The 25,249-nt window shown below is 47.5% G+C and overlaps 3 protein-coding genes, 1 long non-coding RNA gene and 3 other non-coding genes across 18 annotated transcripts in view; 1 reads left to right on the top strand and 6 right to left on the bottom strand.

The window, feature by feature from the left end:
• Nucleotides 1-9,002, bottom strand: part of kcnc3a (potassium voltage-gated channel, Shaw-related subfamily, member 3a) — a 55,453-nt gene extending 46,451 nt beyond the window's left edge. For 11 of the 12 annotated variants that reach the window (XR_007384758.1, XR_007384760.1, XR_007384763.1 and 8 more), the window contains exon 1: nt 8,175-9,002. The gene's annotated coding sequence lies outside the window, so the exon portion shown is untranslated. The remainder of the gene's footprint in view (nt 1-8,174) is intronic. The other variant, XM_048991625.1, reaches the window with a different exon arrangement.
• Nucleotides 244-10,297, top strand: LOC125718099 (uncharacterized). The gene is made up of 3 exons (XR_007384764.1): nt 244-364; nt 545-637; nt 6,649-10,297. It is a non-coding gene; the product is annotated as an uncharacterized LOC125718099 (long non-coding RNA).
• A 6,319-nt stretch (nt 10,298-16,616) lies between these two features.
• LOC125717932 (U1 small nuclear ribonucleoprotein 70 kDa-like) lies at nt 16,617-21,887 on the bottom strand. Its single transcript, XM_048991306.1, has 10 exons — nt 21,487-21,887; nt 19,170-19,324; nt 19,022-19,084; nt 18,787-18,841; nt 18,633-18,697; nt 18,490-18,552; nt 18,304-18,385; nt 18,117-18,218; nt 17,943-18,042; nt 16,617-17,854 (listed from the first exon to the last, which is right to left on the bottom strand). The coding sequence occupies exons 2-10, from the start codon at nt 19,314-19,316 to the stop codon at nt 17,218-17,220; spliced, it is 1,314 nt and encodes a 437-aa protein (XP_048847263.1). The 5' UTR covers nt 19,317-19,324; nt 21,487-21,887; the 3' UTR covers nt 16,617-17,217.
• A 719-nt stretch (nt 21,888-22,606) lies between these two features.
• rps11 (ribosomal protein S11) lies at nt 22,607-24,789 on the bottom strand. Its single transcript, XM_048991307.1, has 5 exons — nt 24,635-24,789; nt 24,023-24,157; nt 23,549-23,624; nt 23,023-23,152; nt 22,607-22,795 (listed from the first exon to the last, which is right to left on the bottom strand). Exons 1-5 carry the CDS (start codon nt 24,647-24,649, stop codon nt 22,672-22,674), a joined length of 480 nt encoding a protein of 159 aa, XP_048847264.1. The 5' UTR covers nt 24,650-24,789; the 3' UTR covers nt 22,607-22,671.
• On the bottom strand, nt 22,899-22,981 carry LOC125718540 (small nucleolar RNA SNORD35). The gene has a single exon (XR_007384842.1). It is a non-coding gene; the product is annotated as a small nucleolar RNA SNORD35 (small nucleolar RNA).
• LOC125718539 (small nucleolar RNA SNORD35) lies at nt 23,288-23,371 on the bottom strand. The gene has a single exon (XR_007384841.1). It is a non-coding gene; the product is annotated as a small nucleolar RNA SNORD35 (small nucleolar RNA).
• Nucleotides 23,770-23,854, bottom strand: LOC125718538 (small nucleolar RNA SNORD35). The gene has a single exon (XR_007384840.1). It is a non-coding gene; the product is annotated as a small nucleolar RNA SNORD35 (small nucleolar RNA).
• Nucleotides 24,790-25,249: the final 460 nt, after the last annotated feature.

The following is a 25,249-nucleotide window of genomic DNA, read 5'->3' as shown; positions in this document are numbered from 1 at the left end:
CGCCTGCTCCTAAGCTTCTTCTGCATGCCCCATTCACAGTTACACCCCCATGTACCGCATAACAGGATCAGGTTTCACTGAACGAATCAGCACTCTCTCTTCCTCTCTCTCCCTCCCTCGTTCCCTCGACCCTCTCTCCTTCCCTCCATCTCTCTCCCTCTCTCACTCCCTTGCTCTGTCTCTCTCCCACTCCCACCCTCCCTCCCTCCCTCCCTCTCTCTCTCTCTCTCTCTCTCTCTCTCTCACACACACACACGCACACATACATTTTTCCTTGCTCTGCTTTTCTGTACTTTCTCCCGACCTGCTTGCTCTCCACCTTCTCCTCTCCCTTCCTCTTCCCCGGCACCTTTTTTCATTGTGGGTGAGGCTGATCTCTCCATCTCTATATGCATCCTTCTCTCTTTTCTTTATGTCTGTATTACATCGTCCTGACTAACGCCCGTCTTTGCCCTCTGTTCCTGCTATGCTGTCCGGTGTGGTAAACTCTCCGCTCTGGCTTTGTCCCACAACTGCCGTGTCCTGCTCCTCGCTTTCCTCACAGAACACAGAGGACAGACACAGAGCTGCTCCATAATGCAGAGGAAGAGGCCAGCGGTCCTGGATGCTGACCCAGGTGATACACACTCTGCAGAAGGTGAGTCTGCTGCGGTGTGTGTGCTTGCTGATTGGATGTTTAGTGTATTCAGCCTTAATCAGCGTGTTGGGGAGGGGGGGCAAAGTATTGTCTGGCTCTGAGTGGGGGGTGGTCTCAAGTGTGAGAACAAGAAAGTTGTTTGAGAGGGAAAGGGGGCTGATACAGAAAAGGCGAGGACATTGAAAGAAATACAACATCCAGGCATGAGATGCAGCAAAAGGGCAGCATTTGCAGCTTCATTATACAGATGGAGAGCAGAGCAGGGAGACACCCCCAGGGGTGCTGGGGTAAAGCAGGTCGTGCAGAATTCAGCACCACGGACAGCGTGCCCACTATGCTGTGCTGCCCGCGCACACACTCAGTGACCCGCTCTGCTGCGCTCTGCATGCACGCACACTGACCCACTCTCCTGCGCTGCCTGCACGCACAACAACTGACCCGCTCTGCCGCGCTGCCTGCACACACACTGACTAATTCTGTCATGCATGCTAGAGCGCAGAGCCGACCTCAAGGCGGGAAGAGCAACCATTTACGTTGTCGCATCGCAAGACATTAGTGCACCTTAAACACAATTCAAGGTTTTTGAGGTTAAAAAACAAATGGAGATTAGAAGAGCGGAAAAAGAGCAAATAGGATGAGATAATAGAACATGAAGGGATGGATAAAAACACACTGCATCACTATTCACTCGTGCATCCCAGCACTAACACTGCATCGTTATTCATTTAAGTGTGATTCCCAGCACAAACACTGCATCACTGTTCATTTAGGTGTCCATCCCAGCACTAACACTGAATTGTTGTTCATTTAAGTGTGTATCCCAGCAGTACTACTACATCGCTGTTGATTTAAGTGTGTATCCCTGCTCTAAAATGGCATTGTTGTTTATTTAAGTATGTATCGCAGCATTAACACTGCATCACTGTGTATTTAAGCGAATATCCCACCAATTGTACAGTATCACTATTAATTTAAGTGTGTATCCCAGTACTAACCCTGCATTGTTAATCATTTAAGTGTGCATCCCAGTATTAATACTGCACCACAGTGCATTTAAGTGTGTTTACCAGCATGAATACGGCATCACTGTTCATTTAAGCGTGTATTCCAGCATTAACACTGCATTACTGTTCATTTCAGTGTGTATCCCAGCACAAAAACAGCATTGTTAGTCATTTAAGTGAGTATCGCAACACTTACATTACATCTCTGTTAATTTAAGTCTATATTTCAGCATTAACACTGCATCACTGTGCATTTAAGTGTGTATCCTAGCATTAACACCGCGTCTCTGCTCATTTAAGCAGGTATCCGAGCACAAACACTACACCATTACTAAATTAAGTGTGAATCCCTGCACTAACACTGCATCACTGCACATTTAAGTGCGTATCGCAGCACTAACACTGCATCACTATGCGCATTTCTGCTTGCATACAGGAACCAGGCTGTACCCAACCCGTACCGCAAACAGACACTAGTTACAGCACCGTTACAGCTCATTTTGATTTTCTACTGCAGAAAGTCAGCTTAGTAAAGGTATTGCTAGGTTTGGAGAGTGACAGTGACGTTAAACTAAAGAGAAGCTCATCTACTTATCTGTGTTCACATGGTGTCCATCATGATTTACTATATGCTAATTTCCACTAGCATGATTGCATGAATCGCTTTGTTATATTAGCATCAAACGCTAGTGGAATTAGCATTAGCTGGAGTAAATTTGCATTCCAAATCCATTTCCTTCCGCAATTATCTAGTACTTTTTTTAAGAAGGAGGTTATAAATCTTCAAGTTCCGAGTTATCGTGAATGCATCGATATATCGGGAAGTGCAATACTACTAATAATGAATAACATACAAATAACATGCCCTCTGTTCCTTCAGCTAATCCAGATCCATATCGATGGAGATCACTGATATCTCCTTTGAAATCAACCAATCAAATGGTGGTGACATAACCAGTACAAGTTAGTCACACTTTCGGTCCTGCTAGTAAGCAGGGTCTATCAGCTCAGGTACGCCTCACATAATTTACTATGGAAAACTGTGTCTTTGCAGTTTGGCTTAGGTATGGCTTGGTTCAAATGAACAGTGGCGCAGTGTTAATGCTAGGATACACACTTAGATGCACAGTTATGCAGTGCTAGTGTTGGGGTACATAGTTAAATTAATAGCAATGCAGTGTAAATGCTGGGATGCACACTTAAATTAAGCATGCAGGTTGATCAATATATGTAACCTCTTCTTCACAGGAGAAATTCTAGGGTACAGAACTTAGTCACTTCAACCCCTTCCCATATATTGACTAGTAATCTATGCCTCTCTATTATACTATAATCAATTATTCTTATTCGGTACTATTTACCTGTAAAAATACACATTTTTTTTCACATTTTATTGAAGAATTAATCTGTGCTTAGTATCAGTTTTTTTAATCTGTTGTGACGTGTCTGTAAACCATTTCTGAAGCTCCATGAATATGCATCCATCACTGTCCTATTAGCTGAAAAGACTGATGGGAGGAAGAGGGTGGGAAGAGAGGACAGGGAAAATAAAGAAGAACTGGGAAAAGACAGGAAGAGTACAGTGAAGGCTCACAAACACACACACACACACGTTTGTATTCATAGATTTGTGGGGACCATCCATTCATGGAAAAAAAACCCTAATCCCAACTATGAGAACCTTAACACCCACCCAGCCCTAACCTTAACCATAGAGACTTTTGGCATTTTCCCTTTTTTTGATTGCATTCACAAATAGTCCCACAACATTTGGTCCCCAAAATGAAATGTAAACCTAATCACACAGACACACACACACACACACACACACACACACACACTCTTGCAGACAGTAAAGGAGGATGAAGCCATGAGATTGAACTGATGGAAGAAATCTCACGCATGCCACTCCATTAGCATTAGCACTAGCTTTGGCTGTGCACTAGGGGCAGGGGGGTGGGATTATTAGAGGAAATGATGCTGAAGTAAAAGACGACATGGGAGGGGAGAGCAATAAATTGGGAGGTTTGCTGACTGAGCAGAAAGGGTTTTAGCAGTTGGCAGTAAAGAAAAAAAGCTTCACTGATTCCCTGATTGTGCATGTGTGTGTGTGTGTGTGTGTGAGAGAGAGAGAGAGAGAGAGAGAGAGGAGAAATGACGGAGCAGGAGGAAGGAAGGAATCAAAGAGGAGGAGGTGTTACGAAAGATGACAAGACTGTAAGGAAAGAGGCAGAAAATGATGGGAATAGGGGAAGAAGTGTAGGGAGATCTAGTTAGGAAATGAGGAGAGCTCAGTCCAGAGGGTACGACATAAGGGGGAGACACGGCATATAGGCGAAAATATAGCATACAAGGGGAGAAATAGAGCAAAGGAGAGACACAGGGTACATGGGGAGAATCAGGATATGGCAGAGACACAGCTTACAGGGGGAGAAACAGCATATGGGGGGAGACACAGGGAACAGGGGGAGACGCAGCATAAGGGGGAGACACAGGGTACAGGGGGAGACACAGTAAGGGAGAGACACAGGGAACAGGGGGATAAACAGAGTAAGGGGGAGACACAGGGAACAGGGGGAGACGCAGCGTAAGGGGGAGACACAGGGAACAGGGGGAGACGCAGCGTAAGGGGGAGACACAGGGAACAGGGGGATAAACAGAGTAAGGGGGAGACACAGGGAACAGGGGGAGACGCAGCGTAAGGGGGAGACACAGGGTACAGGGGGAGACGCAGCGTAAGGGGGAGACACAGTGTAAGGGGGAGACGCAGCGTAAGGGGGAGACACAGTGTAAGGGGGAGACAGCATAAGAGGGGAAACACAGCATATGGGGGAAGACTCAGCATATGGGGGGAAACACAGTTTACGGGGGGCTTGACAGAACGTATGGGGGAGACAGAATATTCGGGTGACACAGCGTATGAGGAAGACGCAGCAAGATACAGCATATGGGGGAAAACACAGAGTATGGGGGAGACACAAAGTATGGGGCAAGAGAGTGTAAAGAGGAAAACACAGCATACAAGGGAGACATAGTGTTTGGGGAGACATGGAATATGGGAAACAGCACATGGACAAAATACAGGGGAGACATGGCATATGGGAGAGACACAGAGCTTTGGGGTGACACAGTGTATGGGGAAGACAGCGAGACAAAGTATATGGAGGGAGACAGAGTACAGGGAAGATACAGCATACGGAGGGAGACATAGCCTATTGGGGGAAACACAGCGTATGGGTGGAGACACAGAATTTAGGGGAGATACAGCATCCAGGAAAGATACAGAATTTTGGGGTGACACAGAGTATAGGGAAGACACAGCGTATGGGGGGAGACACATCATAGGGATGCGACAGTATGTGGAGAGACACAGTGTATGGGGAGACACAGCACACAGGAGGAGAAACAGTGTATGGGGCAAGATAATGTAAAGAGGAAGACCAAGGGAGACCAAGTTTATGGGGAGAGACATGGCATATGGGAGAGACAGCATATGTGGAGAGACACAGTGTATGGGGGAGACACAGTCTATGGGGGGAGACACAGTCTATGGGGGGAGACACAGTGTATGGGGGAGACACAGTCTATGGGGGGAGACACAGTGTATGGGGGAGACACAGCATATGGGGGGAGACACAGTGTATGGGGGAGACACAGCATTTGGGGGGGAGACACAGTGTATGGGGGAGACACAGCATTTGGGGGGGAGACACAGTGTATGGGGGAGACACAGTCTATGGGGGGAGACACAGTGTATGGGGGAGACACAGTCTATGGGGGGAGACACAGTGTATGGGGGGGAGACACAGTGTATGGGGGGGCGACACAGTGTATGGGGGAGACACAGCATATGGGGGGGCGACACAGTGTATGGGGGAGACACAGCATTTGGGGGGGAGACACAGTGTATGGGGGAGACACAGCATATGGGGGGGCGACACAGTGTATGGGGGGAGACACAGTGTATGGGGGAGACACAGCATTTGGGGGGGAGACACAGTGTATGGGGGAGACACAGCATTTGGGGGGGAGACACAGTGTATGGGGGAGACAAAGCAAATGGGGGGAGACATTATAATGAAGAAAACACAGCATATGAGAGAGACATAGTTTTTGGGGAGAGACATGGCATATGGAAGAGACAGCCTATGGGGGAGACACAGTGTATGAGGGGAGACACAGCATACAGGGGAGACACAGGGTATGGGGAAGACAGCATATGGGAGGAGGCACAGTGTATGGGGCAAGACAGTGTAAAGATGAAAACACAGCATACGTGGGAGACATAGTGTATGGGGGGAGACACAGCATATGGGGGGGCGACACAGTGTATGGGGGAGACACAGCATATGGGGGGGCGACACAGTGTATGGGGGAGACACAGCATATGGGGGGGCGACACAGTGTATGGGGGAGACAGTGTATGAGAGGAGACACAACAAATAGGGGGAAGACACAGTATACAGTGAAGACATAGCATATGAGGGAGACACAGCTATATGGGGTATATGGGGGGGAGATAGGGTATTAAAACATGCTATTAGAACATTAAACAGGGAAATCATGTAATGAGGGAGGGAGAGCATAGAGAAAGTGAAAGATGGCCTGACAGCAGAAGAAGGAGCAGCAAATGACAGCATGTGATGAGGATACAGAGGGTAAAGAAAGACAAGACATACAGCATGTCCTTCACACTGCAGCTGGCCTGTCTGTTCGCCATGCTCACTGGCCAGCCCAGTGCAGCACGCTCACTCTCACTGTAGTGCTATGGAGACACCTAGAGACCACACCCGGTACTGCAGACACCTGAAACGCTGCAGTGTGCCCCTCCCTTCAGCATGGCCGAGCTCCTGTGTCCATCTGTGCCGGTCCATCTGGCCGACCCTTCCTCGTGCTGATTCAGCCTCTTAATTTTCTAATTTGGGTGTCCCTTACGCACCGCTGGCTTGTGCGTGGTGCTGCACGGCGTACGCACTGCATAAATCACATCGCACTGTCTCACTGCAGGGCCCCCATATGCCGCCGGACCTCCATCGTCCACAGGAAAAACACACGACGTCAGACACACACTCGCGTGTGTCATGTGATCAGGGCCTGAGGGAACCAGAAGAAATTAACACGGAGACCAAACGCGAAGGAGGCTAAAGGAAAGGAAAGCAGCGTGGAGCCGGCGGGCCGCTGGGACCGGGACGGCCATTTCCGCTTCTTAAGATAGCTTCACCCATCCACAGCTCCCCCTGGTTCCTGTCTCTCCTGTTAAATCCCAATTTTAAAAAGTGCCCTTTCTGGTTAATTACCATCTCTTTATAGTCTCCTGTTAAGTGCAGAGGGAATACAGAAAGAGAGAGAAAGAGAAATAAAGAACAAAAGAAAGAATAGACAATAACTGTGTTAACCCAGTCACATAATGTGAGTATCCTGGAGAAGTAGGGGGGAGGCAGGGGGCAGGTGGGGAGTGCAGGCAGGGAGGCGAAGGGCAGGCGGGGGCAGTGCCCCCAGTGAGAGCATGAAGGGGAGACACATGAGAAGGAGAATTATGGAGTAGCGAGCGACGGACAACATCAGGAGCGGAAAGGGACAGGGATGCAGGCAGGAAGTGAGGGTGACCAGACAGTAAGTCGCAATGAAAAGAGGACAGGCAGAAAATGAAGGTGGACAGCCGGAATCGAGCATGTCCAAAGGCAGCCTGGTCCACAGGACTGGCAGCAGCCGCAGTTTGAAACAGAGGCAGCGGGAGAAGGGTGAGAAAACAACTGATTCACCTTAAAAGGGAATGAGCAACATACTGGCATCCTGCCTGGGCTGCCCCCATGACCCTGACTTGGGTACGCCATAACAAGATGGATGGATGGATGGATGGATGGATGGATGGATGGATGGATGGATGGATGGATGGATGGATGGAGTTACTGGTTCTGTTAAAGGCATATTTTCAGTCAGCAAGCAGCAAGGAGCTGGTGCTGGAAACTTTAACTTCATTACCAACTCTGACATCATTCATTGTCAGAAAGTGGAAATCTGGGGCAGTTTGTCCTCCTAAAAGTGGGGGTGTCATTTCTATGGTGCTTCTTTCTACAAAAACCTAGAGGCAGAGATTCGTGAGAGAAAGAGGAGTTAGACATACACAAAAGAATGCAAACAGACAAAGGAAGAGGTGGAGAGACAGAGCGACGGAGCAAAGAGAGAGAGATAGGCAGACGGCGTGGTGGCCGAGCCGCCCGACGCAGTCGCTCTCTCCCTCTATCCTCCCTCACATGTAAAGCGTCCCGCCCGCCCGCCGCGCTCCCTCTCGCCACTCCTTGCCCACCCCCCATCTGTCACCATCATCACCGTCCAACCGCACCGCGAGCCTGAATCCCGCACCATGCCGTACTCCGCTCAGCACTCGCTGACTGGCTTAATTTGATGTGGACCTATTCCTCCAAATATGTCTGTACAGACAGCAACACAAACACAAGTATTCTTTTTTTTGCCACCTAATCACAAGACACCTACTACACAAAGCGTGCACACACACCTATCTGAATACTTACTTGCCTTGTGTCGGGCTGAGTGTGGGTACAGTGTGTGTGTACAAGGACACACACATCAACACACTAGCACAGTGCTGATTGTTGGTTTCTATAACCAGACTATAGTCCCTCGTTTATCTTCGGAACTCTTGTCACCTGAAGCCAATAACGGATATTCTCTGTTTTTGATTTCACTATCACCGGTAATAATATTTTAATATTTCAGTAACCGTACTGTGCTCATAGTCCACTATATGCGTTATATTGCTCCTTTCCTTCTGTGTAATTCAGCGACCGTGCCTGGTTTAACAACATAGGCACATTTTTAACATTAACCCCCTCTACCACTTCTAGACCTCCATCGCTGCCATCGTTCTTTTGTCTTTAAATTGACTGCCTCCGGTTTCTTTCTATGTACGCCCCCTCCAGCGTTACCCTGGACGAACTAGGAGCCCCCCACCCTTCACCAGCTACCGACACGCACGTTTTTTTTTCCCAAGTTTTGCACCTTTTCTTCTTAAAACGCAGCGGCTCTTGCTTTTCTCCCAGTTGCTAGTGTTTTCCTGCGGTTCAGATGACGGTCGCCCTTGCTGTCTTACGATTCACGGCGCTCCAGCCGCCGGTGCGGTGTCTGCGCTTCCCAAACCTCTTGGGTGTCTTTATATGTTTTCGTGCACAAACTACACGTCCTGCTTCGCGACTCCTCCGTTTTTAAATTGGGATTCCCTTGCTGCCGGTTCCTGGTTTGACTGGGATTCCCACGCCGCGCTTTCCTGATTTATACTGGGATCCCTCAGCTGTCTGTCGATTCACGGTGTGGCGGAGTGCGGTCTGCTGATCTGTGTGAAGGAGAAGGTGTCTCCCCCGTCCAACCCCACCCCACCCCGCACTCTGACTCATTTTCAGCCGCCGATACGGCAGCAGTGACCTACAATGTGTAATCGTGTGTGCTGTTGACACATGTTCCATCATATGGTATACACACGTATATGAAACATCTATACGTGTGATGTGTTCTTGCAATTATCCATTTCACTTGTGCGATTGCAAGCATAACTGATAAAAATAGCCGTGATCGATATGGTAGGAATAAAAATAGGGGGAAAGCAATGTGGGTCTTTTCGCCTTTATAATCAATGAGTCCGTGCTTAATTGATTCCCACCACGTTTCAATATGAACTCTGATCGGTCTGTCTGCGTGGGCATCGTCGCGGTCAGTTCGGGGGTTGATAGCTTGGGAATGATAAGCCTTCACCAAAATATGATTAATCCCCACTAGAACCAGCTCCGAACTAAAACTAAATAAATGAAAAGCATAAAGATAGCACCAGTGCTCTGTGGCGACTGCAGTCCCCCGCTGACACCCAGAGGACATAACCCACAGCTAATAGTTATGTGATATTCCCCATAATCATTGATTAAAAAAAGCAGAGATATAACTCTGGTGAAATCTCGGCATTGCACCCCCTCCCCCCAGAGTCATTGAGCTGGTGCAGTAGCTGCGGTAACGCCGTTCCATGTCACGTGTTCACGGTGGGTGTGCCATGAAGGCGCCTCTGACTTGTAGTTTTATACCAAAACAGCGTGAACATGTCATTCAGCAGGGACTGTACCTGCATTTACTACCATTAAGAAATACGTCGTGCCGTACCTTATATATTTACCTTTTCTGTATTTGACCCCCACCCCCTCCAGCTTCCCACTAACTGCCGGAGGGAGGGCGGCGAAGAGAGCACGGCGCAGGTGCGAGAGGACAGATGAGGGGAAGGAGGGATCCAGGGGGATTCAGAGGCCAATCAGCCTGATGATGCCCTCCTCAGGGCCTCTGTGCCCCCCGAGTTCCCTGTCCATTCCATCACAGAGTCCAGGTCAGAGTCCCCGTATGCTGATGAATTCAGCCATTGTGCTGTCATTCCCATATCCAGAATGCTAACCTGTGTATTAAACAGTTCCAGTGTGTCCCTGGTCCTCTGTGGTGTCACAGCTAATACCCATTATACCAAAAAGGCCTTTTCAGTTTGTGTTGTGTTGTAGTGTATTGTCTGACAATTTGCCTGACTGTTCTTGTACTATGTGTTTGTATCTGTGCACGCAATCACATTTCCCCTCAGGATCAATAAAGTACGCAAAGATCGATCAATCTACCTAATTTCCATAAAAGCTTTTGTTGACAGGAGTTCATCTCGGGGTCAGTGTGGCTGTTTGTGCTGAATCTCCAAGGTACCGCATGAAGCACCCTGTTCTGCCTGTAGCCCCCCCAGCTGTACATTTCAGGATTCCATAGAGTATCCCACATACACACTTTGCTGCTGCTTGTCTGCATTTCCTTCTAATCTGGTACACAAACAGGGGCATTTCAGCAGGTTCCAGGGTAGGAATGGCATAACTGTCCATGTAAAGGCTGCTTTTACCCCCCTGTGGCAAAGGCATCGGTGGGCTGGCAGCCGCCAAAAATGACAAGACACAGTGGGTGGGGCTTTCCATCCTGTGTGTGTAATTGGCTGCGGTCAATGCCTGCCACAGCATGCCCAGTGGGAGGGGAGGGGGGGGGGGGGGTCAGGGAGGGTACTATCAGATCTGTGGTCCCCATAAATGAAATGGAGCACCAGTAAAGACATAGAGAAAACAATACAGGTAAGATACATTTCAGTACAGCTCTGGTAAGTGGTGAAGTTGAGATTTACGCAATGGTTCCCTTGTGAAGAAACGTGTCCCACACTCCAGTGCTGCTTTCCGGAGGAAGATGGATACAAAATGGAGTGTGCTGTCATACAGCAGTGGCTCACTGGGAGTCAATATATGCATCTGCTTCTTGAAAAGACTGGCACACGGCTGCGATGTCTCATTACCCTGTTCTGCTGCTTGGTTTGGAATGAGCAATGTCCTGTTGTGAGATAGCACACAGAACACTTTGTCACAATGCTGCCCCCTGGTGGCAAATACCTGCTAAATCACCTGTAATCAGCTTGCGGTGTGATGCGACAAGGAACTTTTATGGTGGGCGTATTTCCCTCCTGCTGTCTATATTGTGCTTGGTGGTAATGATCAGAGAATGAAATGAGTTTCCTTTTTAAAAAACAGAGGGTGCCGGAGCCCCTAAATGTTTCTGTGGTTGTACAAAGCCTGCCAATCTTCCCAGGCAGCTGCCACCCAACACTGGCTGTCCTGTGGGGATCAGCCAAGGACATCAGCGGCATTAACAAGGCTGCAGTCCAGGCTGGGGATGGACATGAATTGGTGGTGGGGGAAAGCAGGTTGGGGGGCTTGCAGCTACGTTGAAGACATCACAACCTTAAGTGAAATTAAACTAAATAAAGTCGCCACATTCAGATGACAGAATTACACAACAACATGAAGCAGGATAGTATCTACAAACAGAGCAAACTCACAGGAAACTGAAAACGCTCTGCACTTTGTCCAGCAGCATCCGGGAAAGGGATTCAAAAGTGGCTCTAAATGTCTGTTTAAAAATATGTTTTCCAATTTGTTCGAAAGAGCAAGAGGAGCAGAACGAATGTCACGGAATAATTTACATTTGGGTTGGCGCTTGGTTTGGTATCCAGCATCGGTATGGCAACATTGGCGAATGTGGCATGTATGCAATTTGCAACCTAGTTCATGTAAAACACGCCCCAAGTTCTGATTCGTTCAGCTGGAGGCTCACATTGTGATTGGCTGTACAATACAAAACCCTGACAGTGAAAACTGATCAAGCGATCATCAGTGTTGTGCAAGTTAAAGAAAACCAATAATTAGGTACAGTTAATAGTTACTTCATTCAAAACTAATTCAATTACTTTACCAATTTCTGCATATACAAGTAATTAACTACTAGGCAAAGTAACTTTTGTGTTACTTCAGTTCTCTTATTAATGCACAGGCCAACATACCCAGACATCACACATACATCGCCAGGACGTTGGTTTAAGATTGGAATGTCATTAAATGATTGCATTCCTTACGATGCAAACGATATAAACGATATTTAAATTCTTACGCACTCTATTGTGTGTTTTGGCAAGCAAATTAGTTGGATAACTATGCTTGTAGCATAAAGGTTAGGCCTTCTCTATGAATCACCACTTTATCATGGTGGTGGGATTTGTGTGCCTCTATGACCCTAGGAGCTATGCTGTTAGGGGCAGTTGCCCCTGGTGGGGCCCCCCAAGGCAAATTGGTCGTAGTTGAGCGGCCCAACTAAGTGTCAGATTGTAGAGGAAGTAGGACAAACCAATCAGATGTCTAGTCTCCCCCCCCCCCCCCCCCCCCCCCCCGCCAGTTGCTTGGATCTCCTCTACAAACTCCATGTTTGAACATAGGGGTGTTCATAAATGCACCTGACACTAGAGCACCCTAGGCTGCAGTTCAATGACCTCCTGATTCTCAGTGATATGCCTTCCTTGGAAGAAGTAGATTTGAAATACTCTTAGGAGGACTAAACCATCTCTAGGACTGAGGTCACGGAGGTAGTCAAAAAACTCTTCAGTGGTAAGGTTCTGGGCGGTTAGGGGATCTTGAAAGCTCTTGATGTTTTCAAGTTCAACATTATATGGGCATTGGGGACAGTGCCTTTGGAATGGAAGACTGGGATGGTGGTCCCAAACTTTAAGAAAGGGGACCAGAGGATGTGCTCCAATTTTAGGGGGATCACACTTCTCAGTCTCCCTGAGAAGTTCTATGCCAGGGTACTGGAGAGGAGGGTCTCACCCGATGGTTGAACCTCAGATCTAGAAGGAACAATATGGAGTCTGTTCTGGTCACAAAATGCTGAAGCAGCTCTTCATCCTTTCAATGATACTGGAGGGTTCATGGGAGGTATCCCAACCAGGCATACGATCGTGTCTCCCGGGGGTTTTTGTGGGGGGGTACTTCAGGAGTACGGAGTCCGTCGCTGCAGGCCAATAGGTCCCTATATAAACAGAGTGAGAGTTTGGTTACATTTGCCAGCTGTAAGTCACTCATTCCTGGTGCAAGTTGGATTCTGCCAGGGCTAGCTTTTGTGATCGATTCTGCTCATAACTTTTAAGGACTGAATTTGTAGGTGTAGGAAAGGGCCAGAGGGGGTTCAGTGGCCTCAGGATCGCATCTTTGCTTTTTGCAGATGATGTGGTCCTGTTGGTGTCATCGGGCCGTGACCTGCAGCAGGCACTGGGGAGATGGCAACTGAGCGTGAAGCGGTGGAGATGAGGATCGGCACCTCTAAGTCTGAGGTCATGGTCCTCGACCGGAGAAGGGTAGATTGCCCTCTCCTGGCGGGGGGATGAGTTGCTGCTTCAAGCAAAGGAGTTTTAGTATCTCAGGGTCCTGTTCACGAGTGAGGAAAGAAGAGAACAGGAGATCGACAGATGGACCGATGCAACACAGACAGCAGAGTCCATAAGTGCTGCTTGCCTCTCGGATTCCAGTGTAGGATGCCTTCTGGATTCCAGGGACGTGCTTCAGGCATGTCTAACTGGGAGAGACCCAAGACATGCTGGAGAGACTATATCTCTCAGCTGGCCTGGGAACACCTTGGTATTGCCCCTGTAGAACTGGAGAACGCTGTTGGTGAGAGGGAGGTCTGGGTATCCCTGCATACATAGCTGCCCCTGCGACTCTACCCCAGGTAAGTTGCAGGTAATGGATGGATGGACAGATAGGTCTATTAACCCTATCATGACATGATAATTGTAAGGGAGTTGGAGGCAGTTATTGAAGGCCACGCTCAAGGACCTGCAAAAGTACTGTACACAAGGTCTGGGGGGTGGGGGGGGGGTGGGGGGTTAAACTGGCAACCATCAGATCACAAGCAAACAGGCTTAGCCTACTGCGCCACACTCTGCCCCTGAATACTATTGGTTCTGTCACGTTGTCAATATTTAAAATAATATTCAGTTAAATTTGTGTGGTATATAGTTTTAAACAATACAAATATACACTACGGTATATACAGATTATAATGCTATTGTGGGTTTTATTGCCTAATCGGGAAAAACAGCAGCATGCTAATTAACAGGGTGTTGCTGTTGAAATACATCGCGCAGACATCGGGGGATGTCGAATCAATATTCGATAGCGATGTCCCTGCGACGTTGTGCCAGTGAGCAAATGACCTTAGAGAGATGCTTTACCGATATATTTTAAAGCGTTGCGGACACATCATGCATATCCATGTGTGCTCTCTGGGTATTTATATTATTTTAGCGTCGTTGCTGTGACAATGCCAGATATAATACTAATGTCAAATTTTATTTATCACTGTACCTAGTATCACCCCTTAAGCCCACGAATAAGACGAGGCTGAAGTTAGCTTATTCGCAGCTTCCATAGAGGGTAGTACGGTGTTTGCGGCGGGAAAAGCTGCGCGACACATGCTGCACAGTTTATAATTAAGAAATTTTGAAAATACAAAGTAACGTATTAATTAAAGGTTTAAGATGTAACGCGTTTACTTATTTCATACGTGCGTCTCACAAATATCCCTGTAATGGTAATGCTCTGATTACCCAGGCATAATGTGTTTTTTCTTTCATGACGGCAAACTGGCAACATGGCATGGTGAGCAATTGTGCACATTCATTTGAATAAGAAGCCACATTTCCAATTGGGATTAGTCATTTTACCCATATTGGGCAAATGTGAAATGCATATTATATAGCAAGTATGTCCATGTAAGGAAACAATGAAAGCAGCCTGACCCATATTGGTTTTCTACCTAAAAAACACGAAACATGGCATTTTGAGTATTTCAAGTGAGTAAGAAGCCACATTTTCTATTGTCTTTAGGGGTCTAATTCATTTTGGGCCGGAAAAATGTGAAATGCTTAGTACTTAGCAGGAATGCTATTGTAAGGAAACCGCACTGAAATTAGGCGGGCACTGGTTGGGTTTCTGTCTGAAAGACAGTTGTTAACGTCGTTTTGAGCATTTCAATTGAAAGGGGAGTCAGAGAGGGAAAATGGGGGAAGGATGTGCAAAGGAGCGGCCCCTGGTGTTAAAATTACTCAGGCGTCTTCTGATAAACGATTCTTCTGGTCGTATTGACGTATCGACAAAGAAAATGGAGACACACACACACACACACACACACACTGAAAAGCAGCTATACAATTACTCAGCTTGCATTTATTTGCACAGAGCTGAGAATGTACAAATAAATACTATGGCCCATTCCTCCATCTGCAGGATGGAACCTCAACAACTTAAGAGGGTGGAGTCTGCAGAATTTCAAGAGAGTGAAATAACTAATTAATCACACGATTTTCTGTGATCATTCACACCTAACATTAAAACTTATAAGCATTAATATTTATACATGAATACATTATCCCCAAATTAATGTAGAATTAATACAAATGAGTGTGTTAATTCATAAACTCATTATTGTTAAAAATCAGTTCTGTCTAAGTTTTAAAATTAGTTTGAAGACAGACTCAAATTATATGACTTCATTGTCTAAACTGTCAATTTTACCTCTGAAGTAGCTAATCAGTTTTATTTTAACATTTTTTTATGTAATAATGTTTTTTTAATCAAATTGTGAAAAATGAAAAACTACGGAGTGAAAAATGGTTAAACCAACCGAAGAGAGCAATCAAAGGAAAGAAATTGATCATTGTAGGTTACTTGCAATAAAGATGAGAAATTTCTAATTTCATTTAGTTTTGCGTTATTTGATTTTTGGCTACCTTTTGGGGGGATGTTGTTAAAACATAAAATCAAAGCAACAAATAATTCTAATGTATCTAAAAAGTTATGGTAACATCAATTGATCTACACAAAAAAACAAACACTATTTCACTATATCATTTATTTCCCGAAAAATGTTTATCTTCGTGAGAACGATCCATACTTTAATATTTGCTTATTGCTTCACCTTAAACTTGTGATCTACACATTATTCGTTACATAAATACAAGCAAGCTCATGCTGAATTTCAATGGTTTCAAAAATGCTAAATAAACAAATAAGGGGCTTTGTTTCAGAAATTAGGGATGTTCAACTTTTTTTTTTTATTGCACACCTTAGCGATTAATGGCATACATCACGTCCATATAATCACAGGTAGATCAAAAAACTCTCAACAGATTATTGCAAATGGCTCTAAAAATAGAAGCTTGATAACCATTGAAAGTACATTTAACATGGGAGATCTTAAGATTAAGGTATAAGCCTTCAATAAAATACTGCAGATATTTGTCTTGCATGTCTCCATCTGGCAATTCTTTCAAAATTAAACAAACCAGGTAAGATCAGCTTCCCCAAGAAATGCTAACTGGATTTTATTATTTTAGCTGTGAATTCCAGGATTTTGTGCAATGGCACGAGCTAAACTTACGTGTTTTGTTTTTCATAACGTTTGTTTTGGGTATCAAAATACTGCATGCATTAATGCGATCAAAGAAATTACAAATTAACGGTTCGTGTTATTTTTTCCCAGCCAGACATGTTAAAACTGGCACAAAACTCACAGAGACCAAGTAGTCAAAGAAAGAAAATTTATTATAAAAAGGGAAAATGTCATAAGAAATAAATGACCAAGGGAGTAGCAACAATAAAACCACCATCGCCGGTTCACTCTCAGGAGGAGGGGACCAGGGTCCAGCAAAGCATGTGGTTGGGGAACACAGAACATTCCGGCCCCATGCGGCCACAAGGGGGCGTGCCTGAAGCAGTTAAGCAGTAAGAGCAGGTGAGAGGCACCTGATGGACAGAAAAGCAACACTGCGAGGAACGGGCCCTCAATACCACAGCACTAGCGCTCAAAAGGCACTCACTGCGCCTTGCACTACTTTAAAAAAAAAAAACAAAAACTAACAAAGTTACAGTCATCTGCACCACCATTACCGTTTAAAACGAAACATTAAAAAAAAAAAAAAAAGAGAGAGAGAGAGAAAGGGAAAAAAAAAAACACTGCATCAATGAAACTGCTGTGCAGCAGCAGGTGGCTGGACAGCATGTCACTGGGCCTTTAAGGAAGGTAACTGGGCAGGCTGTGCGTGAGATGGGGTACAGAGTGGCCAAGAGGAAACACACTGCAGGTTTAGAGAGGCAGGCAGCCGACAAGCAGGCAGACTGGCACCCCTTAGTAGGTTTGATCCTCCACGCTGTAGCTGCTACCATTGGTGACGTGGCTCTCCCCAGTCAGCTGGGCCTCCTGCTCCATCCCACCCCCTGGGCTTCCCTCCTTGGAGGGGGCCACGTAACCCGAGTCCCCGTTACTGCCCCCATCCTGCCCCAGATGGGGCAGCAGCCGCTCGGCCTTCCTCTCGCGCTCGTTCCGCTCTTTCTTGGGTTCTCGCTCGCCCCTCCTCCTGTCGCGCTCTCTGTCTCTGTGGCTTCGCCGGCGGTCACGGTCGCGCTCGCTGTGGTCTCGGTCTCGGTCCCCGTCCGTCGTGCCGCTGCCGCCTTCCTCCGCCTCCCTCTCTGCTGGGCCGTCGGCGTCCTTGCCGCGCTCCCTCCTCCTCTCTCTGCTCCTGCTCCTCCTCCTCTCTCTGTTCCAGCTGTGCCCTGCGCCCCCCCTCTCCCTGCGCCTGCCAGCCGGCCCGCCCTCATCCGCAGCGGGTCCTGGGCCTGAGGCCACCACTGGGGCACCCCGCTCAGCCCTCTCCCGGTCCCGGGAGCGACTCCGCCGCCGCCGCTCTCTGGAGCGCGACCGCCGCGCGCCACGGTCTCTGTCACCCTCCCGGTTGCGGTCGGCATGGCGTTCACCAGTCCTGTCACTGTCAGAGAACACCGGTCACACACAGGGGTGGAGGAGACAGATAGCCAGACGGAGGTAGGCCTACGGCAGGGCAGACACACACTCACCCTCCCAGCGGTCTCTCATCGTAACGTGAGGCATCGTCTCGCCCAGAGTGCTTAATGTTGACATCAGCACCCCCCCGCCGCGTGCCGCCTAGGCCACCCCCTGAGAAACAGCAGCTCATTAAAACAATGCTGCACCTCGCAGGGTCACAAGAGCAAAACTGTACTTATACTCACCAAGCCGGCGAGGGCGCCACCCCTTGACAGTGCGCCCCCTCTCCACATCCACCAGCACCCTGCGCCCATCTATCTTCTTACCGTCGGCGTGCTTATAGGCAGCTGAGACAGAATCATATGGTGAGAAGCATGTCCCCTGTATGTAGGGGGCAGAGCTGGGAGCACAGAGGGCTGGGCTGGGACTCACAGTGCATGTCGCGCTCGTGCTCATACTCGATGAAGGCGTAACCGCGGGGTTTAGCGGTCTTCTTGTTATAAACGATGTAGATCTGCAGGAAAGACAGCAATGGCAGCATGACAGTGGGCAGGGGGAGTGAAGGGCTCGAACGTCACTCCCTGGCCGTTCTCACGGCACCGCAGGCCGTCCTCTTACTCGCTTCACAGGACCGTAGGCCTCGAACTCCCGCCGCAGCTTGGACTCCGTGGTGTCATGGTTCTGGGTAGCAAACATGGAAGAGCGGTCAGCCCACGGAAGAGTGAAGAGGACGCACGGCACACGCAGGAAGGCACACTCACCACTCGCGCCACAAACAGCGTCTTGAAGGCATCTCCCTGGGCGTTGGGGTCATTGTGGGGGTCCCCTGCAAGAAGACAAGCTGGAGAGTGAGCGCGCCAGTGGGCCTCACCAGACCCCGAGGCCCCTCACAGGCCTTACAGAATGCACACTCACACAGCTTCAGTTCACCGTCCATGACCCCCTGCCTCCTCTCCATCTTCTCCCGCCTCTGAAAAAGGCAGATACAAACCATCAGTCACTCCACCCATAAAGAGGAGCTCTCCCATCAGTCATTTCGCCTGTAAAGAGCTTCCTTCCCCCACTAGTTGCGTGAGCTGTAAAGAACTCCACCTCCCACCAGTCACTCTGCTTGACACAGCACATTCCGCATGCCCAGGAGAGGGCTTACCTTCCTCTCCAGCCTCTCCTCTCTGGTCTCTGCCCTGGTAGGAGGGGGAGCATCTCTGGGATCCTGTGAAGAGAATCCAGCAGCCAGTCAGGGATGCCATCATAAAAACCACTCCCTTCCCTTCTCCCCAACCCCCCACTGTCCCCACCTCAAAGTGCTTGATGAAGGAAGCGATGCCACAGTATGGCTGGTTGTGTTGCTTCTCATGTGGTAGTTTCTGGAGCTGTGGCAGGAACGGTATCGGGTCTCGCGGGGTAAAAAGCGCCAAAAGATTGGGGGGTAGGAACTGTGTCATTTTTCACTCTGCAGAGAAAGTCAGTATATACATGTTATTCAGGTTGAGGACATGACAGTCCCACTCTTGCAAGGAAATGCTCACACACCATCCGAATAATTCGTACTTTGCCAATACACGGGCAAATCATTAGGAAAATAGATTAACTAATCGCGCATTAGAGAAAGGTGATTATACTCATGTGTACTTCGTATAATGTACTTAAACACAATTTTTTTACTTCCCCATAATGTAGACAAGTCTTCTGAAAGGTAAGGTCCAAGGCTATTTTGAGACAAAATTTGCTCAACTTTTACCGTACCATTTTCACGTAATAGCACTTTGGATTTGAGGTCTCGTCAATTCCTTGTCAAGTTTTGAAGATATTTATCTCCTCTGGAGCTTCCCTTTGATCCAATATGGATTCACTCTCATCCAGATGACAAATGCATTATGCAACTGAAGTTGCTACAACTGAGAAAGGAATTAAAACCTCAAATCTAGAGGAAAGACTGTTGTGAAAGATGCGGGAGCAGGAACCAGGGCAAAGCCAGATGGGGTTTATTCCACTCACAATGGCAGGACAACAAAAGGATCGCAGGGGAGCTCAACACTGCGATCAACAAGACTAGCAGGGCTAATAACATCAATATCAAGACTGGGGAATACAGGACTGGAAAGCACCATTATACAAAGACTAGCAAGGGAGTAGAAGAAGAGACTGGAGTGCGTCACACAAGGGTAAGAACGAGAGGTAAGACTGATGCATAACAGATGTGGCTTGTTACAGCCATACTAGGGAGAAACAGGAGGGGCAGATTGGTAGGGCATGACAGAAAACACAATTACAATGCGCTAACTGTAAAATTCAGCACATCATTTGGTGTGTATTTGCTGGAAGGTGAACAGCTACTGGACTTCTGTGCTAACCACAGTTTGTCCACAACGAACAGCATGTTCAAACACTAGGGTGTCCATAAGTGCACCTGGCACCAGAGCACCCGAGGCTGAAGTTCGATGATCAATTTTGCAATCATGTCGTGTAGCACATTTGACACTCGGCCGAAGAGAGGAGCCGAGCTGTCAACTGATCACCGCCTGGTGGTGAACCGGATCCGATGCCGGGGGAAGATGCCAGATAGACCCAAACACATAGTGGAGGGGTGTGCTAGGAACATCTGATGGAGGCTCCTTTCCAGGAGATCTTCAACTCATACTTCCAGCAAAACTTCTCTTGCATCCTGAGGTTGCTGGTGCCTGTCGTCGTGGCAAATCCCTGAACCTGGTGGTGGGCACCAGGGATAAAAGGAACTCTTAGCTGAAGGAGGAAGCCCTCCGAGCTTAGTTAGCTGGTGGAACTCCTAAAGCAGCTGATAGGTACCGGCAGGCCGGGCGGAAAGTGGCTTTGGCAGTTGCTGAAGCTAAAATTCGGGTGCGGAGGAATCTGGTGAAGCCACAGAGAAGGACTTTCGATCGGCCTCAAAAAGATTCTGGCAAACCATCAGGCAACTCAGGAGGGGGAAGTATGGCCTCACCCACGCTCCAATGAGGGAGACCCGTTTACCTCAAATGGGGATATACTCAGGCGGTAAAAGGAATATTTTTGAAGATCTCCAGAATCCCACTGAAACGCCTTGGACCTTGCCTTTCAGAAAGTATAAGACTTGTTTATACGTTATAGGAAAATTCTGAGAAATGGTCTGCCATGCTTGGCCAATATATGTAAATGCGTATAATAGAATGAATTTCAAGCAGCATCGTCTTGGAAATTGTACAGTAAAATTTGACCACATTTCGTCTGGAAATAGCTTTGGACCTAGCCTTTCAGAAGATTTGTCTATGTATTACGGGAAAGTAAGAAAATAATTGTATGTACTTCGCATACACGAGTATAATCACCCTTCTCTAATGCGCGATTGCTTAGCCTTATTTTTCCTATACGCGATGTTATGTCTATGCGTGCGCCACACATTTGAAACGAGGATTTGACGGTGTATCGGCAAAGCTCGGATAGCTTGAACGCAGTGGGACAATCGCAATGCGGGACGAAACACCCGACCAGACGGCCTCTCTTTGGGCTACACCGCCAGAGAAACATTTCAACGACGAATCGTCTCTTCGGCTCTAGCATGCTGGAGCCTTAGGCCCGCCGGGCCAGTTCGGTCCCCGCACATGAAAAATACACACTTACCCAAATGTCGCATGTAGTAACATCCAAATAAAGTAAGACCAGCAAAGTCACAATGAAAGGCACCAACTCCACCACGGTGTTTAACGCCAGAGGAATGTAAACTATGAATGAATGACAAACACCCTCACGGTGAGGATAGGGGCTTCACCCGTTGTTCACTACCAAAATGGCGCCGAATCGTAAACAGCACTGACGCGAACTACTTTACGGCTCCACCGTGACCTATGACATTATCAGAAAATAATGGGAGCGCGTCAACGTCATCATTCAGTACCTAAGATTAGAAAAGGGGCTCTGGGGAAGACAGACGCTCGTGGTGGTCTAGAACGTTTAATAACGCTTAATTTTCCCGTTATTCGCATTAGTTTCCCGTTTTCTTTGTTTTCACTTTCGAACACCGCCTTAGTGTACTTGCAGCGCCACCTGCCGCATCAGAGTGATAACGGAAGTCAGAAGGGCAGGCGGAAGCCCATTTTGTCCAAAAGGAGGTGACTGGCTCTTATTTTTGCTCGTTTTGCACCAGTCAGACTTCAGTTTTGATTAATCAAATGACGTGGTATTATAAACTCCTGGAAAAACTTAGATATGTAGCTTGTAGGCGAAATTGAATAACTAACAGCAAACACAGCAGCCAACAGCCACACCTCACTGCACTCTAAACAGATGCACATGTACTTTTCCTGAAAAATCAGCTCGGTGGTGAAAAAAAACCTGAGCTGGTCTTGATTATGATTCATAAAATGTAATTAAGTTCAACTCAGCAATCGCTACTGCTGGAGGACGTTATCACAGCTTCAGTGCTTTCACCTTCGGATCCTTACCCAGTCAAGTCTTGTCAGATCCTGCTTTCTCAGAAATGTGAACTTGGATATAAGCATCTACTAAAAAGTGTTTAAACGGTAAATTGCTCCTTACAAGTGGGCCACTGTGCATCCTTGCCTCAAGTTCCCATTCAAGATGGCCTTCACTCCCAACTGACACACTACTCGATAAACTAAGACTATTACTCAACGTTAAGCATCAAAGTATCCTTCCCCAGTAAGCAAACTGAATACCCTGGGTATAAAATACTGATTTGGCAAGTGTGTGTTAAGAACCTTTACACAGAGCAGACAACAGCTTCATATAAGACCTTTATTAACCAAGCACTGAGCACAGCCCCAACAGGACGCCCAAAGTGGTTCTTTAAAACTTCTGGAACTGCTTCTTGGCGCCCGCTGCCTTGGTGACCTTCAGCACGTTGAATCTCACGGTCTTGCTGAGGGGTCTGCACTCTCCCACTGTCACGATGTCGCCCACCTGCACATCTCTGTGGTGGACAGGGATTGGCTGTCGGCAAGCATTTGGCACTACACAAGCTGCATGCTAAACATTACAATGTATGAACTTTGCCAGGTAATGTGAGAACATGTAGCACTGCATCAGTGTTGCCATAAGGCAGTGTCCTCAGAGCCAAGAAGCTTGGAAGACCATCGTGAGATAACCATCATGTGCAGCACAACACTAAGTACCACACCCCATCCAAGGCTGCCTCACCTGAAGGCTGGAGAGAGGTGGACAGACATGTTTTTGTGCCTCTTCTCAAAGCGGTTGTACTTGCGAATGTAGTGCAGGTAATCCCGCCTGATTACAACAGTCCTCTGCATCTTCATCTTTGTCACCACACCTGAAGGGAGAGGAGGAGCATATTCGCCATTGGGAAGTTTTTATGCACGTCTGTACTTTCGCAGTTGGCAGCAACAAAAATTCCCACTGGGATAAAAGCACAGATTCTGAAGGGTGCAAAGGGGACCTTGTGCACCGAGCTGCATCAGTGATGCCATAAGGCAATGTCGTCAGAGCCCAAAGGGCTTGGAAGACCATCGTGAGATCAACATCATCTGCAGCAGCAGAGCTGATAACCAATGTCACAGAGTGGCGTAACAAATGCCTTTTGATTGAGAGTTGCTGCACCACACAGGTGCACCTGGAACTTAAACCCCCCCCCCCCCCCCCATCTGTAAACAACCAACTTCACCATGGTGAAAGCTTTTGGGCCATATCAAGCGGCAACAGCACTCACCAGAGAGGATGCGGCCTCGGATAGACACATTTCCAGTGAAGGGGCACTTCTTGTCGATGTAGGTGCCGTCAATGGCCTGAGGAAGAGTCATGTTAGTATTCATAAAAGCGAATATGACCTTTTATACAAGACCCGAAGCTTACTGGAAATTTTGCAGACACCATCAGGTCCGTTTGAATAACCTTGAGATGCAAGAAAAATCACCATCCATAGACTAATAGTAAGTTGCATCAGTGTTGCCGTTTGGCAGCGTCGTCAAGGCCACTGTGGCTTGGAAGACCATCGTGAGAAAAAACATCATCTGCAACCTAGATATCAGAACCCGAAATGGTGATCTATAAAACGAAGTTAAAGTGAGTCGGACGCCTGATCAAGCAGCTGAACGATAATAGGCAAAGCTGCATAAGAACCGCGCGGGTCCCTGGCTGAAACAGTATTTAATGGTGCAACAAAACCTCCGGGTAGAGATCTAACCTCTCGGGGCGTCTTGAAGCCCAGGCCGACGTTCTTATGGTAGCGGGGGAGCTTCTCCTTCCCGCCGCCTTCAGCAGCCAAAACACGCTTCTTGTTCTGGAAGATGGTGGGCTGCTTCTGGTACGCCCTTTCGGTCTGCGGAGATAAATGCAAGCATTCAGAACCCAGGCGGGTGGGAATGACGGGCCATCCGGCCAGCATGTGTGTGCGCCGAACAACACATCGGTCAGCAGCGGGACCGGTTAATTACACAAAGACAACAGAAACACCAGGAGCAGCAGATCCACATCCGTTAACAAAGCTTAAAACTCAGCGAGCGATACCACTGATTTAAACCAAAAAATAAGCAGAAAATATCCGGCCCTGTAAGAGTCCCAATGTGCTGCTCCACACTAATGGTCCTGCTAATGCTAGCTCGCTAACTCCACACCAATCTCACTTTACAGACAAACCGCTATAACGACTCGATTCTCAATTCTACCTCAAATATGACAATACTTACGACTGCCTTATGGTACAATCTTTACTCTTTTCCAGAAGAGTACGTTTTAAATACTAGCTGATAATAATTTTTGACAAATTTGCGTTGCCACGCCGCGCCATCATGCTCACCTGCACATCCGCCATGTTTGCCTGCCGAGCGCTAAAGAGGCCTTTAGCTGCTCGCCCACCAGCAATGAGCGCATAAGCAGGAGGTGACGTATAGGTAAGAGACCGGAAATGACGAAGCAGAATGCAGGAACTGTGTGTTTTTTCTTTCTGTAAAGGAAGTAAAGAATGCACCGTCAAATTATCCTGCAGTTCACCACGAGATAGTTCCGGGATATTTTCTGCATGTTATACAAAAAAACAAGTGTGCAAAGATTTGGGGATTTACTCTCTGCAAAGTCGACAGAGAGGCCTGCGCTACGGCGTGGTCGAATATGGAGCGAACTAGTCTAGAGCGGCACGAACGATCGTGGTCATCAGAGGACATGTGGGATACATCAATAATAACTATGAACTAGATCAGGGGTGCCCAACCTTTTTTAACTGAAGACCTACTTTTCAGGTGGCCAGTGTGCCGAGATCTACTAGTTCAAATAGGGAGCTATTACCCTTTTACTCTGTTATTACTGTAGCTATTGCATACAGCAAATACAGACAAATCCAGGTAATTCTCCAAATTGAAAAAGTGTAAATAAATGTATTTCTCCACCTTAGTGGGACCAATGGCACTGGGAAGAT

This window comes from Brienomyrus brachyistius, chromosome 22, assembly GCF_023856365.1.
Source record: "Brienomyrus brachyistius isolate T26 chromosome 22, BBRACH_0.4, whole genome shotgun sequence".
Taxonomy (NCBI): Eukaryota; Metazoa; Chordata; class Actinopteri; order Osteoglossiformes; family Mormyridae; genus Brienomyrus; species Brienomyrus brachyistius.
This window is presented reverse-complemented; position numbering and strand designations above follow the sequence as displayed.